Raw genomic sequence first — 15,562 nt, forward strand, 5'->3', positions numbered from 1 at the left:
ACAAATGTAATGAAGCCTAAGAACATCTGTTACTCTTTTAAACCTGGGTAAACTGAAGCATAAATATGGCTTGTCCAACCAGTAAGTAAGTGGTGGAGTTGAGAATAGATCTTGACAGTTCTGCTCTAACCACTAGACCACACTCCCATTTAGAAGAGGACAAGTCTTCACACACCTTCACTAACTTACCCACCCTTCCTCTTCTCACTTCATAACAGATGCAAGTCAAGGTTGACACAAAGCCTGCATTGTGCCTACATACATGTATTGCAGTATTCACAGGCCCTTCTGCTGTCTATGTGATATGAAATACATTACATGCTCTAGTGACTAGGCACAGTGATGAAGCTTCTGTTGTTATCATTTACGTAGTATGCATGACACTTTATAGACAAGTATAAAGACAAGGTCAGTTCACGTTCCAGCACCAACATTAATAAAAGTCATGTTTATGGCACACAGTGGAGCTTTCAACTAGTTGGGACACATCTTTGGATCACATCTTAGCCTAGAACTTTATCTTATTTGTTGAGCATATTATACAATTTCCTAATCCATTTTATGCAGAGCTGGAATGATATTGAAATCAACACCCTTTATATGCAGTCTTACACAGTCAAATTAAGCTCAAATTGCTCTGTGTATAGCTATATATATATATATATATAAAGAAGAAAGGAGCCTTACCAACCAATCCTTGGCAGAGATCAAGCCGTCTGGCGTTTGCAGTATAAAATACTGGAGTTTTATGCAGCTCCTGGAAGGTACAAGACCGAGAGAGAGAGAGAGAATGTCAAATCATTGCAGTGGTCCTGCAAAACCTTGAGGACTGACTAGCTTCTTCTGAAGCCACTTCACCACTAATGGAGTGAGTTTCTGAGGAGTCAAAGGTCTCTCGGACATTCAATCACATTGCTTCTGGGGGTCTCTACCATGTGTCTAGAAGATGGTGTAGGGAAGTCACCTCACTCCTTCCTGACTAGATCTGGGCTAATCAGGGATTTTTCACTTTGCTGGCAATTACGAAAAGTCAGAAAAAAATTAATTCTGGATTGATTAAAATGCTTTGTCTCACTTTGAACAATCTGTAAATGTTTTGTGATTTTTTTAAAAAACAACGAGTGGAAACTGAAACCAGAAGTCATTTTGAACCGAAAAACTAAAACGTTTCATTTTGAAAATTTTACAGTGAAACAATGTTTGAAATGAACAATTTGGTGAAACTGACACAAATTTGCAAAACGACAGTATAGCCAAATCTGCATTTGTCACCAAAAAAAGTGTTTGGGTTGAAAAATTTTATCCATCTCTATTCCTAACAGGGCTACTCCTGCTGCTGCACGGGTCAGGTATCAGATCCTGTACGGACGCCATGAAATAACTATCCAATTATCACCGAGGCATTGTTTGGGGTTCCAGGGTAAACTGATTTTTAAAGATATATGAGGGATTTTTTCTCCCTTTGCTCCTCTCATAGTATAAATACACAGCAGAGTTGAGATGGTTTCAGTGTCATGCATTTATTAAACTATGCATTTATTACCTTAACATGTTTGGATTTCTTTTAGGTATAGCCTTAACTTTGCATTTCCTGAGTTTGAAATGCCTGATTTGGAGATCATTAAAACAACCCCTATAAGATTTTTCACTCTTGGGTTCTTGACACGTATATTCAAAGTTAACTTTAAAGTCGTTTCTTGTCTTGAAATTCTAAAATGCTGCTCACTTTTTTACTCTTAGTACTGAGATTCCAATGATGTAATTCACAACAGAGGCTACCTCCTGTCACGTCTTCAATGGCTATGACTAATAACTGGGCTAGACAATGAAGAAAAAAAAAACGATAGCTGCTGAAGAACTTTCTGAGGCTGTAAAAATTCTGAGTAATAGTTCAGAAAGAAGACGTATTATTACTCTCCAATGCCTCTCCGGGCAAATTCATTAAATAAATGTCAAAATTCTCTTTCACTATTATGATCCACAAATTGCTCAATTTAATTTTCTCACTGTCGTCTTCCCCATCAGGGGTGGCAGAGAAATGCCAAGTACTCAAAAGACACTTAGAGTAATTAAATACTAACCCTTACCTCAGATGAAACTGCTCAGCCTGTACTTAGGCGAACAGTCACAGAGTAGGTCTGCACTGCAATTAAAAACCCGCGGCTGTCAGCAGCGTGGGGATTTCAGAGCAAAAGGCCTCAAACCTGTGCAAGTACTTCCAGGGTACACAGGTAGAAATACAAAATGTGGAGGCTTTTCCAGAGCACAGGGCCTACTTTGCTCCATCCATTCAATCCTGCTCTAACCTGCCACTATGTTACTTTATTACTGCACCTATGAGGATGAACAGAAAGGTTATATTAGACAGATGGATGGACTGTGGTATATTTTCCTCAATGCACAGACATTCTCTGCATATGTCACTCTCCATCAAATCAAGATGATATTTTACTCAGGGACAGATGAACATTACAAATTCTCCGTAGTGTCATGGGCCATAAAAATGTCAAATAAATCTAGCAAGTAGTTCTGGGGCATGAGAGTATGGGGAAATTCTTTTCTACCATAAATCTCCCCACAAATCAGCTCTTCATTAAAACAAAGGAGAACCATAGTCTGTATTTTGGAGTAATGTCCTACAAAATATAGTCTGAAAAAAGAGGGGTCAACATCTTGTCCTTTGATACATGAGCACGCATGTCCCAGTGACATTTGAGGCCAGAAGTCCTTTCAACATTAGAAGGACACAACATGTTCCACTTGTGTTCATCTCTGTTTAAAGGGGAATAGTAGACTCAAATCAATACCAACTAAAGTTTGTTAATCAATTAAAACAATCTGCTCTAGGTCTGTCTGCAGAACATGTGTTAGCCCAAGGTGAATGTTAATAGCTGAGTTACATATGAACCCTTGAAAACGGGGCTGTTACATCTGCCATTTATGGCCTGATTTTCAAAGATATGTCTACAGCTCCTATGGATTGCAGTGGGAGGCGTGGGAGCTCAGCTCTTCCAAAAAACAGGCCAAACCTTACGGCCAGAGTATGACTTAACCAACGAATGGAGCCCTCCATCCAGTGGCAGGATTTGCAGGCAGACAGGACAGTGTGATGGGTTGAGAAGGAATCTCACAAATAATTTTGAATGTAACTTGCAGTAGGATTTGAAAATGTCAGGAGCTCTCCCTTCAGCTGTTCCAGGGCAGCTGTGAAACTGCAGTTACACCAGCTTCCACATGAATGTAAGGATGTACTGTTACTTTAAATGCCCATCTCTGGTGGCTTTAAGGCATAACTAAATGAATACTGTAGACGTGCGGCCACCTCACAACACCCCCGGTGGCCGAAGGGCGGCCCTGCAGGCAGCCTCTCACCTCATTTCCCCTTTTTGGGGCCCCAAATAAATTCCATGTAGGATTTTTCCAGTCAAATCACACCAGCCCTGCTGATTAACTTGAAGTTCAAAACTAGACACAACAGTCTTCCCTCCAGCCTTCAGCTGAGTAAAGCCAAAACTCTCCTGGTCTGGTCAAAGTCCTTCCCGTCTTAGCCCCTCTCAAGCTGAAGCAATTCCCCTGACCTCAGGATCTTCCCTGCAGGAGGCTTTTGCTCTCTCTGCAATCTCACTACAACCTGCTGAGCTTCCCCCTTGCTTTCTCCTCTTTATAGGAAATTGCCTGATTCCCCTCAGGTGGGACTCATTCTGTAACCAGGGTTAACTTGCCCTAGGATCTCCAGGCAAGGGCAAGCCACCCTGTTTCAAAGACCTATTAATAGGTTGTTCTGTGCTAACTCGGAACATTAATGGCTATCCAGTGTAAACAATCCCTCACATAAGAACCATTCACTGAACATCACTTACATGTGGCCTCTTCCACTGTAGCTTTGGGGGCAGTTTCTGCAGCAGTGGTCCCATTCCAATGGAACAAACATCAGCTGGGAAGTTCTCATCCTTGAACAGGCATTTATTCTTCAAGCATGTCTCCAACAAGGTCTCGTAATTCTGATGAAGAAGTTTGTTGGGCTTTTGGAAGGCTACTCTGCACGAAGGCACCCGTGGCTTTGATTTCCCTCGTCTCAGGAACGAGAGCCAGGCCATGGTGGTGGTAGGAGAAATTCCCAGATTATGATACTTTAGGGGTCTTGTCACTACACAATGCCGGAGGACTCTTTCGACCTTCCTTGTGCAGAAAAGTGTCTTGTTCAGTAGAGTTCCTGGCTGTTAAAGTAATTGTAACAAGCAAGTTTAGTCATAACTGGTTTTTGCATTTTTCAAGAATAACCAGCAGAGAGGGATGAATCTCAAAAGCAGAGTGGGCATCTTACCATCTCTCTAGCATAGGTTCTATCATAGCACCCAACACTGTGCTATCTGAGGCTTCAACTCTGTAGACCTGATCCAACGCACATTGAAGTCAAAGGAAGGACTCCCATTGACTTCAATGGACCTTGAATTAGGCCTTAAATGCAAAACCTTGATAACTAATTTTAAGCAATACACAAGGATATTCTGAGTCTCTCCCCATATTACCTCCCCGGCGCAATAGACTATTCTAAATCCCTTCTAAGACCTTTTCCTATCATGCCACAATCTTAGTAACACCTTTATTCCAGTCACCTGGAGTCACACGGACATTACTAACAAAATGCTCATCTCTGGTGGCATAACTAAATGAAGACCTAGGAGTAGGTTGTTCCATGCCAACATATAACGTTGCAAGCTATCGATCTTAAACATCCCCTTACACAAGAACCATTCACTGTACGACAACAAACCAAAGAGTAACACCAGCTAGAGAAAACAGAAAGCCATTACTCATAATCTGCTTTTGGATTTCCTCTGCTGAGGTTTTTTCCCCCTTTCTAACTGTTTTGTTGGATGGTAAATCCTCCTATTCTAACAGCCATTCCACCCTGCTGAATGCAACACACCCGCTATAGAAATCACACCGAGGTTTCTCTTCCATTTACATTAAAGGTAAGACAAGAATTTCTCCTCTCCTCTCATGTGCTGTGACCCACATCACAAGTGTTAAAAATGTTCTTGCACAAATTTTTGGTGCCACATGCCTATTGGATTTCCTTTAGCAGCCAAGCTAAAAGCTAACAGAACATCATCCTTTAGCTCAAATGGCAGAGCCCCCTGCGCATGGAGCAAGAGAATCTGAGTTCTATTCCTACTGCGATTGGGAATGTCCACGCAGCCCAGGTGCACATCTTAGTGATAACCAGGAAGTTCCTAAGGGACCCTGGTTATGCTACTACAGACTGAAAAAATGAATTAGTCTTGAAAGAAAAGTGTCTCACAGGCAGTAATGAGAAGGTGAGCGTTTGGGAGGCTCTTCTGCAGCAGATACTCTGCAAAATTAAATTTCATTGTGTCACAGTAACCTCAGAAACCGTACTCACTTGGAATCAAACATTCCAGGTTCAAATGTTGCTCTCATCAAGGAACTCAAGTTGAGATGCTTTCCCCATTGATAGCGCCTCAGAATTCAGAAGCCAGCCAAAGTGCTGTATTCTACCTTCATTCCACATACAGAGTTCCCACTGGCACAGACAGGATCCTGGAGCAGGTTGTTTTCAGGGGCCAGATCGTCAGCTGATGTAAACCAGCCTAGCTCCATTGAAGTCAATGAAGCTACACTGCTTTACGCTGGCTAATGATCTGCCCCTAAGTCTGTAGCTGTTAGCGGTGTAACAAACGTCTCTGTGCTAAAAAGTGAATTTAGTGGACAATGCTATAGTCCTGTCTTTTATTGCTGGCTCATCCATCATAGCAGAATGTTAGGTATCAAAACAAAACACCAGTAGTCAATCTGGAAACCTCACAAGGAGGCTGAGTTTCCTAGGCTTTGGTAAAAGTTGCTAGCGCACAATAATACATTGTGAAGACAACATTGCAGGCACAACACCCCATCTTTGATTAAACAAGCGCGTGGGTATTTTGGTACCAAAACTCTAATGCTGGTTCCCATTACTTCAAATACATTTTAGCAAATAAAGTTATTCTGAAAAGAATCACTGCCTTTTGTTTGTTTAAGTGAACTAAAGCACTTCAAGGTTAAAGACCTTGCTCCAGATCCTCAGTGCTTAAACCACTGCCCTAAAGCGTTAAGAGTGACCTCTGTTGACGTCCAGATTTTCAAAGCAGTGCCAGGGATTTGGCCATAGACTTCTGTTGATCTTAATAAAAGATGCAGGGCTGAACTGCCTGCACGGTTCTCAAAAGCTCAGCCGATCAGTCTACATGCTGAGAGTCACATAGCAGCTTTTAAGCACCTTGGCTGAAAGTTTCAAATGACCATTCAGATCATCAGATGCCACCTAAGCCCCATGGAAACCCATGAAAATAAGCCTTTTACATCTGCAGATATGGCCTGCAGTGCTCGTAGTTAAGCACCTAAATCTATACTTAGGCACCTTAATAACGGTCGTGATGATCAGAGGCGCCGAGCACATATAACTTCAATTCAGTCAATGGGCCCTTCCTATCTCTGCAGCATGGATTATGGGCAAATGTAGCCTAAAGTGTCCCCAAAATGCATAGCTCTTGATCTTGAAATGGAAGTGTGCACAAGGTGTAGATTAGTCACCCCCTCACACACACCCCATTCCCAGGAATTTGGTGGGCAAGAGCCTTTGATGTGTGGCACCCAGATCATTTGATCGAGCCGGTCTATCATGGCTTGCACCTGCTCTGTTTGAAATGATCCGATGTGAAAACACCCCGATTTCTCTTTCTTTCCCATCTCCTGTTGAAGAGCGAAGAACAGCAGCAGCAGCTTCTCTGTTCAGTACAGCTAGTTGCAACATGTTGCAAATATGCCCATTTGAGCTGATAAAAGAACTTCATCCAAGCATGACAAAAGACAAATAAGTGCTGCGCTCCCCTCCTCCACTTGGAAAATCCTAATCCTCATAAGTGCATGCAGGCACCAGGCAGCCTCTGAACTTCAGCACCAAATCACTCTATCACTTACAAATTAAATGTCCTACCTTCTTCCAGGTGGCTTTGCTTCCTCACAAGAAACAGTAACGTTCCACCGTCAACACCACTCTAATGGCACCTGGTTTTATATACGCACACTGTATACGCATGCATGTGGTATATCCTGTCTATGCAAATCTGATACTTTGTTTCCACCCATCAAGCATAAGAAAGGGGAAAGAAAATCGGTTTCGTGGTATTGAGCAATAATAGGCATTTTCTGGAGACCTGCCCAGGAGGCAATGTCCCGGTCCCATTGGTGGACGTGAAAGAACATGTCAGTCCGTCACCTTTTACCAGAAACTGACACATCCATGGTTTAAATGGCAGGCAGTTTCCTTGTTTGTATAGTTGTTTCTCTACCAAATCTCAAAGATAAAACAGGTGACACTGTTCACACCCCGCTGATAACGCATGATGAGTGGATTTATGTGACTCTGTCCAAATGCATTTACATTGGATTTTTCTTCTCAGGAAGGGACTCCAGCTCAGAGTGGATTGAGACAGCACGGTGTTTTGAATTGTGTCATGTCGATGATTAAGACAAGTGCAGTTTCTGAAAAAAATGGAAATTCCAGGGATATGATCTTCTGCTACCACCATACAAAGCATCAGAATTATTCAATAGCTATGGTCAAACCCTGTCAGCTTACTAGACAGAAAGGATGGTCTTGTGACTAAAAGAGGGTCGGTCTTGTGGCATGGAGCTGATGAGATTTGACTGTTCTGCAAACTCACTGTGTGTGACCTTCAGCACGTAACTCTATGTCACTGTGCCTCTGTCACCCCTACGTAAAACAGGGTTAATAATACTTTACTTTCTCTATTCAGATTGTAAGCTCTTGGGGCAGGGGCTCTCTCACACTTGTGTATGTACAGTGTCTAGCACAATAGGGTCTTCAGGCCCCATCATAATGTAAATGATACTAAGATATTAACAAGCAGGAAGAGGCCCTCTGGCTTTGTTTGCCAACTGCACATCCTTGACTTTACCAGTTAATAGAGTTACCTATTCACATGCTGCAGTGCGTGTATCCAGCATATTATGGCTGCCAATGTTCATACTGGTAATCTAGACAGCTGCTCCAATAGAAGTCTCCTGCAAACCAAGCCAGTAGAAGCTGGGCTGAGATTATCACAGCTACAAGTTGTCTCTTTACAAGTATTAAAATTAAACCATCTTATCTTACCAGTCTTTTTATTGCTCTGCGTGTTTAAAAAAATGAATGATAATTGATTTATCAATCATATGAATATACCATCAAATGCAATATTAATTCCTAGCCAGACAGGACAATCTTTGCAAGAGAAAATAGGCAGCTCAGGGTTTCCTTGGTGCTTTAGAAATGTGTTGGCTTGACAGGTGGGAAGAAGAATTAGGTACAGCACGAACAGCCGCAGTGCAGCTTCCTCCACACTGCCCCACCCGTCAATGTACTGCATGACAGGGGCCATCTCCAAGACCAAAGGGGAATTCAGATTCCATGGCTCGCTGAGACCTTGACCCCCCTGCCTGTTAATGCTCCCCTGGCTCTTCCACACCTTGACCAGGCCCAGGCCCACCTGCTTACACATCCTGCCACCAGCAGAGAGAAGGGCTCATAGTCTGCGGACGGCGTCTGCTGTGACTGTCTAGAAACCTCCTCCACTTGAAGCAAGGAGGATGCAGGAACATAGGGAACAATGGAGTGAGACAGTGGAAGGGCAGAGCAGTGGAGAGAGGAAGGGTAGAGGAACATTTGCTATGTGGGATCTAGACACCCCAAAAGGAAATTGTCCCCACCTACACACACACTTCCTCTCTGTCTCTCCATTGCAGCTCAAAAATCTCCCTCCCTTCCATCTATTGCCTTTATCTCCTTTTCTCTTCCATTCCACCTCAGCTACTTTGTGTTTCTCCCTCCATTACTCCTAACACTGGATATGGAGAGCCTTGGTCCATAGGTAAAAATGTAGCAAGGGAAACTCTCCTTCTCCTTAATGACTGGTTTAACATTGGGGAACCATATTACCCCTCACCTCCCACCTAGCCCCATAAGTGCTGCCACACCCCCTGGCTTGAAGTGACACTCCATTATCTACAGGGTTTGCAGTTTGGTTCAATGGCTCTCAGCACCCCCACTATACAAATTGTTCCAGCACCCCTGCCTAGCCCCTGCTCATTCTGCACCCATTGCTACTTGAACTCTTTGACACGTTTCATTAGGCATTAATGATTCGTAATGAACAGGACTCATGCCTCTGTGATTTTCCTGATAGGAAGTGGGTTTTTTCTTAATACATTCCTTCCTCAAACCTCCTGGAAAAGAGACAAAAAGCCATGAGTTTATGGGACTGAATGAATCAGGGGTTGTTTTCAAAATGAGGTGCTGTGCTCACCTTGCCTCGACCTCAGATGGCATCAACAGAAGACACACCTTCCAACACAACAGGGAAGTGGAGAAAAAACAAAATCCCAAAACACTGTGTCATCGACACTGTGCATCGATGTAACCTTAAGTGAGACTAGCTGAATCTTGACAATGTTGTGTTCAAACCCAAAGACTCACCTCCTATTTTACAGGAATGTGGGTGTTATAAGATTAAGAAAACTAAGGTCCTGATTCCACCATCTTTCTTCATACCTTAGTAATACCTTATCTAGCAAGCCTAGACAGCTGCCCCATTTATGTGATGTCCACCATCTTAACAGAAGAGATTGAACCAGGGGCCTACAGAGCTAAAAGCACCAGCTGCTACAGCTTGAGCTGAAAAACCAACCTCAGTAGCTGGGTGCTGTAACAGACTGACATCCCCTCTGTATCTGGGACACATAACATGGACTGACTAGTGGGTTACACTAGCTTCTGGCAAGGCACAGTGGAAAAAAAGGGGAGTATATAAACTGTGACCTTTCCACTAGTACTGATCAAACCATTTTATTGAAAACTGCCCTGTTCGCAACACAGACATTTTTTCATGAAAACTCATTGTTTTTTGGAAACTTTTATCAATTTTAAAATCTTTTTTAAAATAAGGCATTCTCAAAAATTATTTTTACAAACTTTTTATATAATTTTTGTTACCATATGACTAACCTAACCAACATAATCACATCTGAAAATGCCCTGTTTCAAAAGATTAACAAAACAAACAAACAATACAAACTGGATTAAACTTTTCAATTAATAGGTGGGAAAAATGAAACAAAAATTATTCTGACATTTTTCTCAGTTTTTTTCTGCCTTATTTTTCAACCCGCTCTACTTTCCACAAGGTGAGAAGACTTTGAGAGACCATCAGAACAGACGGTCTCCCTTCTGGAAGGAGTCACCAAGTAAGCCATTTTTTTTTAAAACCTTTGTAAAGGTTGGGGGGTAGACACCTCTGAAAAATGTCTGAAAAAAGTGAGAGGCTGTGGGCTCATTTTGCTGAAACAAAGACCCCAAACTGGGGAACTTTCTGTTCATAAAAGTGGAGGACATGCATTTTGTTTCTTATTTGTTTGGCCTGTGACATCTGTGATTAGCTTAGTGGTTCATAATACAAAGCTCCTTTTGTAAGTGTCTGACTTCTCAGCTATAGTGGTTAGTTAGCTTAACTTTCACAACAAGAGTCTTAGACCCCTGTCCCGCAATTCATGGCTCACAGACACGGACAGCTGCAGGATTGGAAACTTAGTTCAGTATCGGATGAGCACAATTCAACCAAATCTTCTACCTTGACTTTCCTAAAATACTAGCAGATGACATGTTCACATTCTCCCCATTTGGAAGATTGTCAGATCTTTTCAGCTATACTAAATATGAACTGCAAAATGCATATTTCATGTCTTGACTACAGTTCAAGACACTAGTGAAGTAGGTCAAACCTCTGATCGGCACTAGGCAGGTAAAGTTATCTTGAGGTTCTATAAACACATACATATTATGTTATACCTGGATGACTAGTCTCTTAATAGATCACTTTAATTTGTTTTGCATACATTTTTAACTAGATTCTCTCTTGTGGTTAGTTAGGACTGGGCAGAAAACAAACAAAACTTATGAAGTTGTTTTTATTTTTTAAATATTTAGATGGAATTGTTCTGACCAGCTATAGGAATGGTTACAAGTTTGCATCAGTACAATAAGTAAAAACACACAAAATAAATGCTGTGAGCCCGATTCTGCTCTGATACATCAGAGTAAAACCAGTGTAATTCTGTTACAGACTGCTGACTTCAACGTACTTGTACTGGATTTACACCTGTGTAACAGAGCAAAATCTGCTCCATTGTATTGACCAATTTATACTAATAATCTCTGTAAATACCCTGCAATAAACTCTCTTGCTCTCTCTTCTACTATTTATTGAAGTTCCCTTAACAGCATCGCTTTCGTCAACATCACAGCTATTGGGGACAAAGTACATTTTAAAAGAGCATATTGTTCATTAGAGGCAGACTGTATTGCACAATGCAGAACAACAAAGCTTGGAGGTAGAGCTGATTGAAAACTTTTCTACAGATTGTTTTTCCATTGGAAAATGCTGTATTGTTGAAACCGATTTTTTTCATGGAAATGTGCCAATTTCAATGAAATTTCATTTTGGAAAAAAAAAGAAAAAAGGTATTTTGATAACATCTTAATGTTTTCATTTGACATTTCTGAATCGAACATTTTGATTTTTTGTTTCAAAATAAATTTTTGGTTTTGAGGTTTTTTATTTTATATAAAAATGTCTTTTTATAAGGCAAAAGGCAAAATCAACGAGAGACATCTATCTTATCTAAATAAAATATTTCAAATGACCCAAAATATTTTCTGGGAAAAAAATCATTTTGTGGGAATTTTCCAAATTCTTTCTGGTTGTCCCTATTCAGAACAAAAACAAATGTTGAAATCACTGAATATTCTGAAAAAATGGAAATTCCAGTTCCTGTCCAGCTCTATTTTGGAGCCACTTAGCCATAATAACCCTGTTAATAACAACAGTTTTAACATTTTTTTGTCTTTGTATAGCTTTAGTTTCAGACACTGCCTAGTCACTTTAATGTGGCAAGCTGTCACGGAAGCCTGATAGTGAATTTCACATTGTACAGTCATGTTATTTTAATAGGGATATGTCCTTAAAAATGCTGCACTAGGTATTTAAAGAGAGGTATCAGTAACAGTTATAGATAACCCACAAAGGTTCATGTCACCATTGATCATATGATTTGTTTTATACGGCAGCTGTATTTATCTGTCAGTTTTAGAGCAGGCTAAACCACATTCCTTGGACAAGCAGTATTTTCTCCAAGCCCCTCCACTGCTCAGAAAGTGGGAAAGAGAACAGGCTTTTATATGGACATCACTTCCAGGAAGGTGAGGTAGTGTTTGTGTAGAGCTGTTTGAGCAAAATATTGTAATTACTATTACAATTTGTATTATGTAAAGCACCTACGGGCCCATTAGAAATCAGAGACTTGTTGTGCTAGGTTCTGTACAAACACAGAGAGAGACCTAACGAATTTACAATCTAAACACACAAAAACTTGGAGGGGAAACTAAGGCACAGGTGAAGTGAATTGCCCAAGATCACGCAAGCAGGTCGGTGGCAGAGTGAGAAACAGAACACAACTCCTGACTCCTAGCATCAATCTCTATCCACCAGATCATGCTGCCTCCCCCAGTAGTACCCAGGTAGTTCTTGGATCTACCCACATTGTACCTAGCATTTGTTCTCCTTCATTCAGCAAACGTTTGTAGCTGCCTTCATCCAAAGCAGCACAATATGCTGATACCGCCCCTGTGAAGTGTTGTCCCTGTTTTATAGATGGGAAAACGAAGACACAGAGGTTAGATGGCTTGCATGAGGCATCACAAGAAATTCTATGGCAGGTTCAGAGACAGAATGCCAAATACTTGACTCCCAGTGAGCTTTATCTCCTGAGGAATGATATGTCCACCTACCTGAAAAGCGTAACCAGAATGAGAACTTAGACACAGAAAGTTTGTGGTTGTTATTTAATGCCTATACTGTTACGATAGAAATAGAGACAATCACACTGGCTGTTAGACCCAAAGAATTAGTATTTGCCTAGCATTTTTCATCCAACAATCTTATGGATATTAAAAAATTAAGCTTCCTTATGTCACTATGGAATAAACAAAGGATACATACAAATAATGATCACTTCACCCAGCACTAAAATATATCCACCCTGGAGTGGAGTCTTGTAGCTATTTAAAATCAACATAAGTAACAGGTTTAAACAGGAAACAAAGAAAACAGTATCCATTTGAAACTACAAGTGGAATTTACGTTGGCAAGATGTAATACCAGAAGCAGAATTTAACAGAGACATGGAGGTTAACATCTCTCTCTTACGAGCAGTACAATGGGCTCTTATGTTACTGGTGGTCAGGACCTTTGTCCTACATCTCACTAGAAAGACAGTACCTCTGGAAGCACTGGGACACCTAGCACAATCATCATGGGGCATAGATTCAGTGCTTCTGAATCACCAACACCACTTTCTACAGCATCTAGCTTCATGAAGAGATTAAGGGGTGATTTGATCACCGGTTATATATCCATAAATAGGGAACAAAAAATTGATAATAGGCTCTTCAGTCTACCAGACAAAGGTGTAAAAAGGTCCAATGGCTGGAAGATGAAGCTAGACAAAGTCAGACTGGAAATAAGGCATAAATTAATCATTGAAACAATTTACCTGGGGTTGGGGTTCATTCTCCATCACTGGCAATTTTGAAATAAAGATTGAATATTTTTTCTGAAATATATGTTCAAGTTCAAAACAAGAATTCAGGAAAGTCCTATGGCCTGTGCTATGCAGGAGGTCAGACTAAATGATCACAGTGGTCCCTTTCTGCTTTATAATCTCTGAATCTAGATTTTCATCAGTTGTCTCCCATCCAAGGCCTGACCGGGCTAAGTGTGGCTTAGTTTGTGAAAAGCAAGGCAATCACAAACACAGACTGTAAAGTGGAAGAGTCCAGCCATGCAAAAACAGCTGGGTAGATACTAGAATGGCCTCGCAAGTGTACCGTTCTTGAATGGTAGAGACAACTAGGAGATGAAATTGGCCATTTTTAACATAACAGGAACATTTTGCAAAAGCCATGTTGATTTCTTCAGCATTATCCATTTTAAAAAATTTTAGAGAAAAAAAAATTAACGCACAATCATTTTTGAAAATGAAAAATTCTGAAGAAATCAACATAGTTTTGCAAAAATTTTCAGTTGAGATACAATTGCTTTAAAGTTGTTTGTTTGTTTTAATTCTACTTTTGCACCATCTCTAATAACTACTGAAGAAACTGAAGTAAGAACCTTGATCTTCTGCAGGAAATGCAATAACAATATAATTTACTGCCACAGTGGATATCCTTGCAGAACAGATAAATCACCACTTGGATTCTGAACTATCCAACTTCTATGCTAGATTGGGAGACCAGCCGGAAGAACTACTTGTACAAATAAATCAGATCATAGAATGGAAGCAACCAGAGATGACAAAATGCTTAACCAACAGGAAAAAAATAACCCAAATTTATTATCAAATATTTAGTAGCCAAAAGACAATGGAACCGGCCCTCGGGGCAGATGTAGATCTTTTATATTCTTCACAAAAGATAGATACAACAGAAACAAGTGAATAATGTAAGTGTAATCTTGGCCCATTGACTTCACTGGGGCAGAATTTCACCCCGACCTTTAAGATGATCCCACTTTCACAAGAAGTTACATTTATGGAATCTCTTAGTTTGTGTGGTTGGAGTAAACACTAACACTGGTGGTCAGACACTAGTTTTGGCCTTCAAGGGTGCCTCTTCACTGGAGATTACTAGGAAAGGATAACCACATCTAAGACCCTGACGATCCTATTATCCCTAACTTGCTCATTCTTATTCAAATGCAAGGATTGTTTGTTGTCATACCGTATGGCAGACACAGAGGGCCAAATTCAGCCCTAGCTTCAGCAGATATATATCAATTGCCTTTCATGCAGAGTTGGAGTTGTTTATGCTAAACACATTTGGTTGAGGGATTCTTGAATTTAGCTGGAATTTGGCCTAGGGACTCTTTTCACTGTTATACGAACCACCCACCACCTGCTGGGAAGGTGTCAGAGCTTCTGACACTTTTCCAAAAAAAGTCTCCTGACAGCTGGGAGCTTTTTCCAAAAATGCCTCCTGACAGCGTTCTTGGCAAAGGACTCAGGGTTTGTCTTCACTACCACGCTACATTGGTGGCAGTAGCCGACATAGCATGGTGTGGACACCGCTTTACATCAACGTAATTTACATTGCTCAGGAGTGGTTTTTTCACATCCGGAGTGAAGCAAGTTACATTGACTTAATGGTAGTGTAGACACACCCTCAGTGGAGGCATAGGCACAGGAACTAGGGGTCCAGGTGGTGCTGCAGAACCCCAGCTTTTATGCTGGGTCCCGGCTAGGGATGCCAGGCATCCTCTTTCGACCAGAACACCCAGTCAAAAAGGGACCCTGGCGGCTCCAGTCAGCACTGCCGACCAGGCCATTAAAAGTCCGGTCGGTGACGTAGTGGGGGCCCAGGGCTAAGGCAGGCCCTTGCCTGCCCTAG

At 41.3% G+C, this 15,562-nt stretch overlaps 1 protein-coding gene across 1 annotated transcript in view; it reads right to left on the minus strand.

Moving 5' to 3' along the window:
* Positions 1-4,097, minus strand: part of LOC125634954 (calpain-14-like) — a 28,717-nt gene extending 24,620 nt beyond the window's left edge. Inside the window, exons 1-2 of the mRNA XM_048846279.2 lie at positions 3,861-4,097; positions 688-757 (exon numbers count right to left, since the gene is read on the minus strand). Coding sequence (XP_048702236.2) covers positions 688-757; positions 3,861-4,097 — 307 coding nt within the window. The remainder of the gene's footprint in view (positions 1-687; positions 758-3,860) is intronic.
* Positions 4,098-15,562: the final 11,465 nt, after the last annotated feature.

Source organism: Caretta caretta, chromosome 3 (genome assembly GCF_965140235.1).
Source record: "Caretta caretta isolate rCarCar2 chromosome 3, rCarCar1.hap1, whole genome shotgun sequence".
Lineage (NCBI taxonomy): Eukaryota > Metazoa > Chordata > Testudines > Cheloniidae > Caretta > Caretta caretta.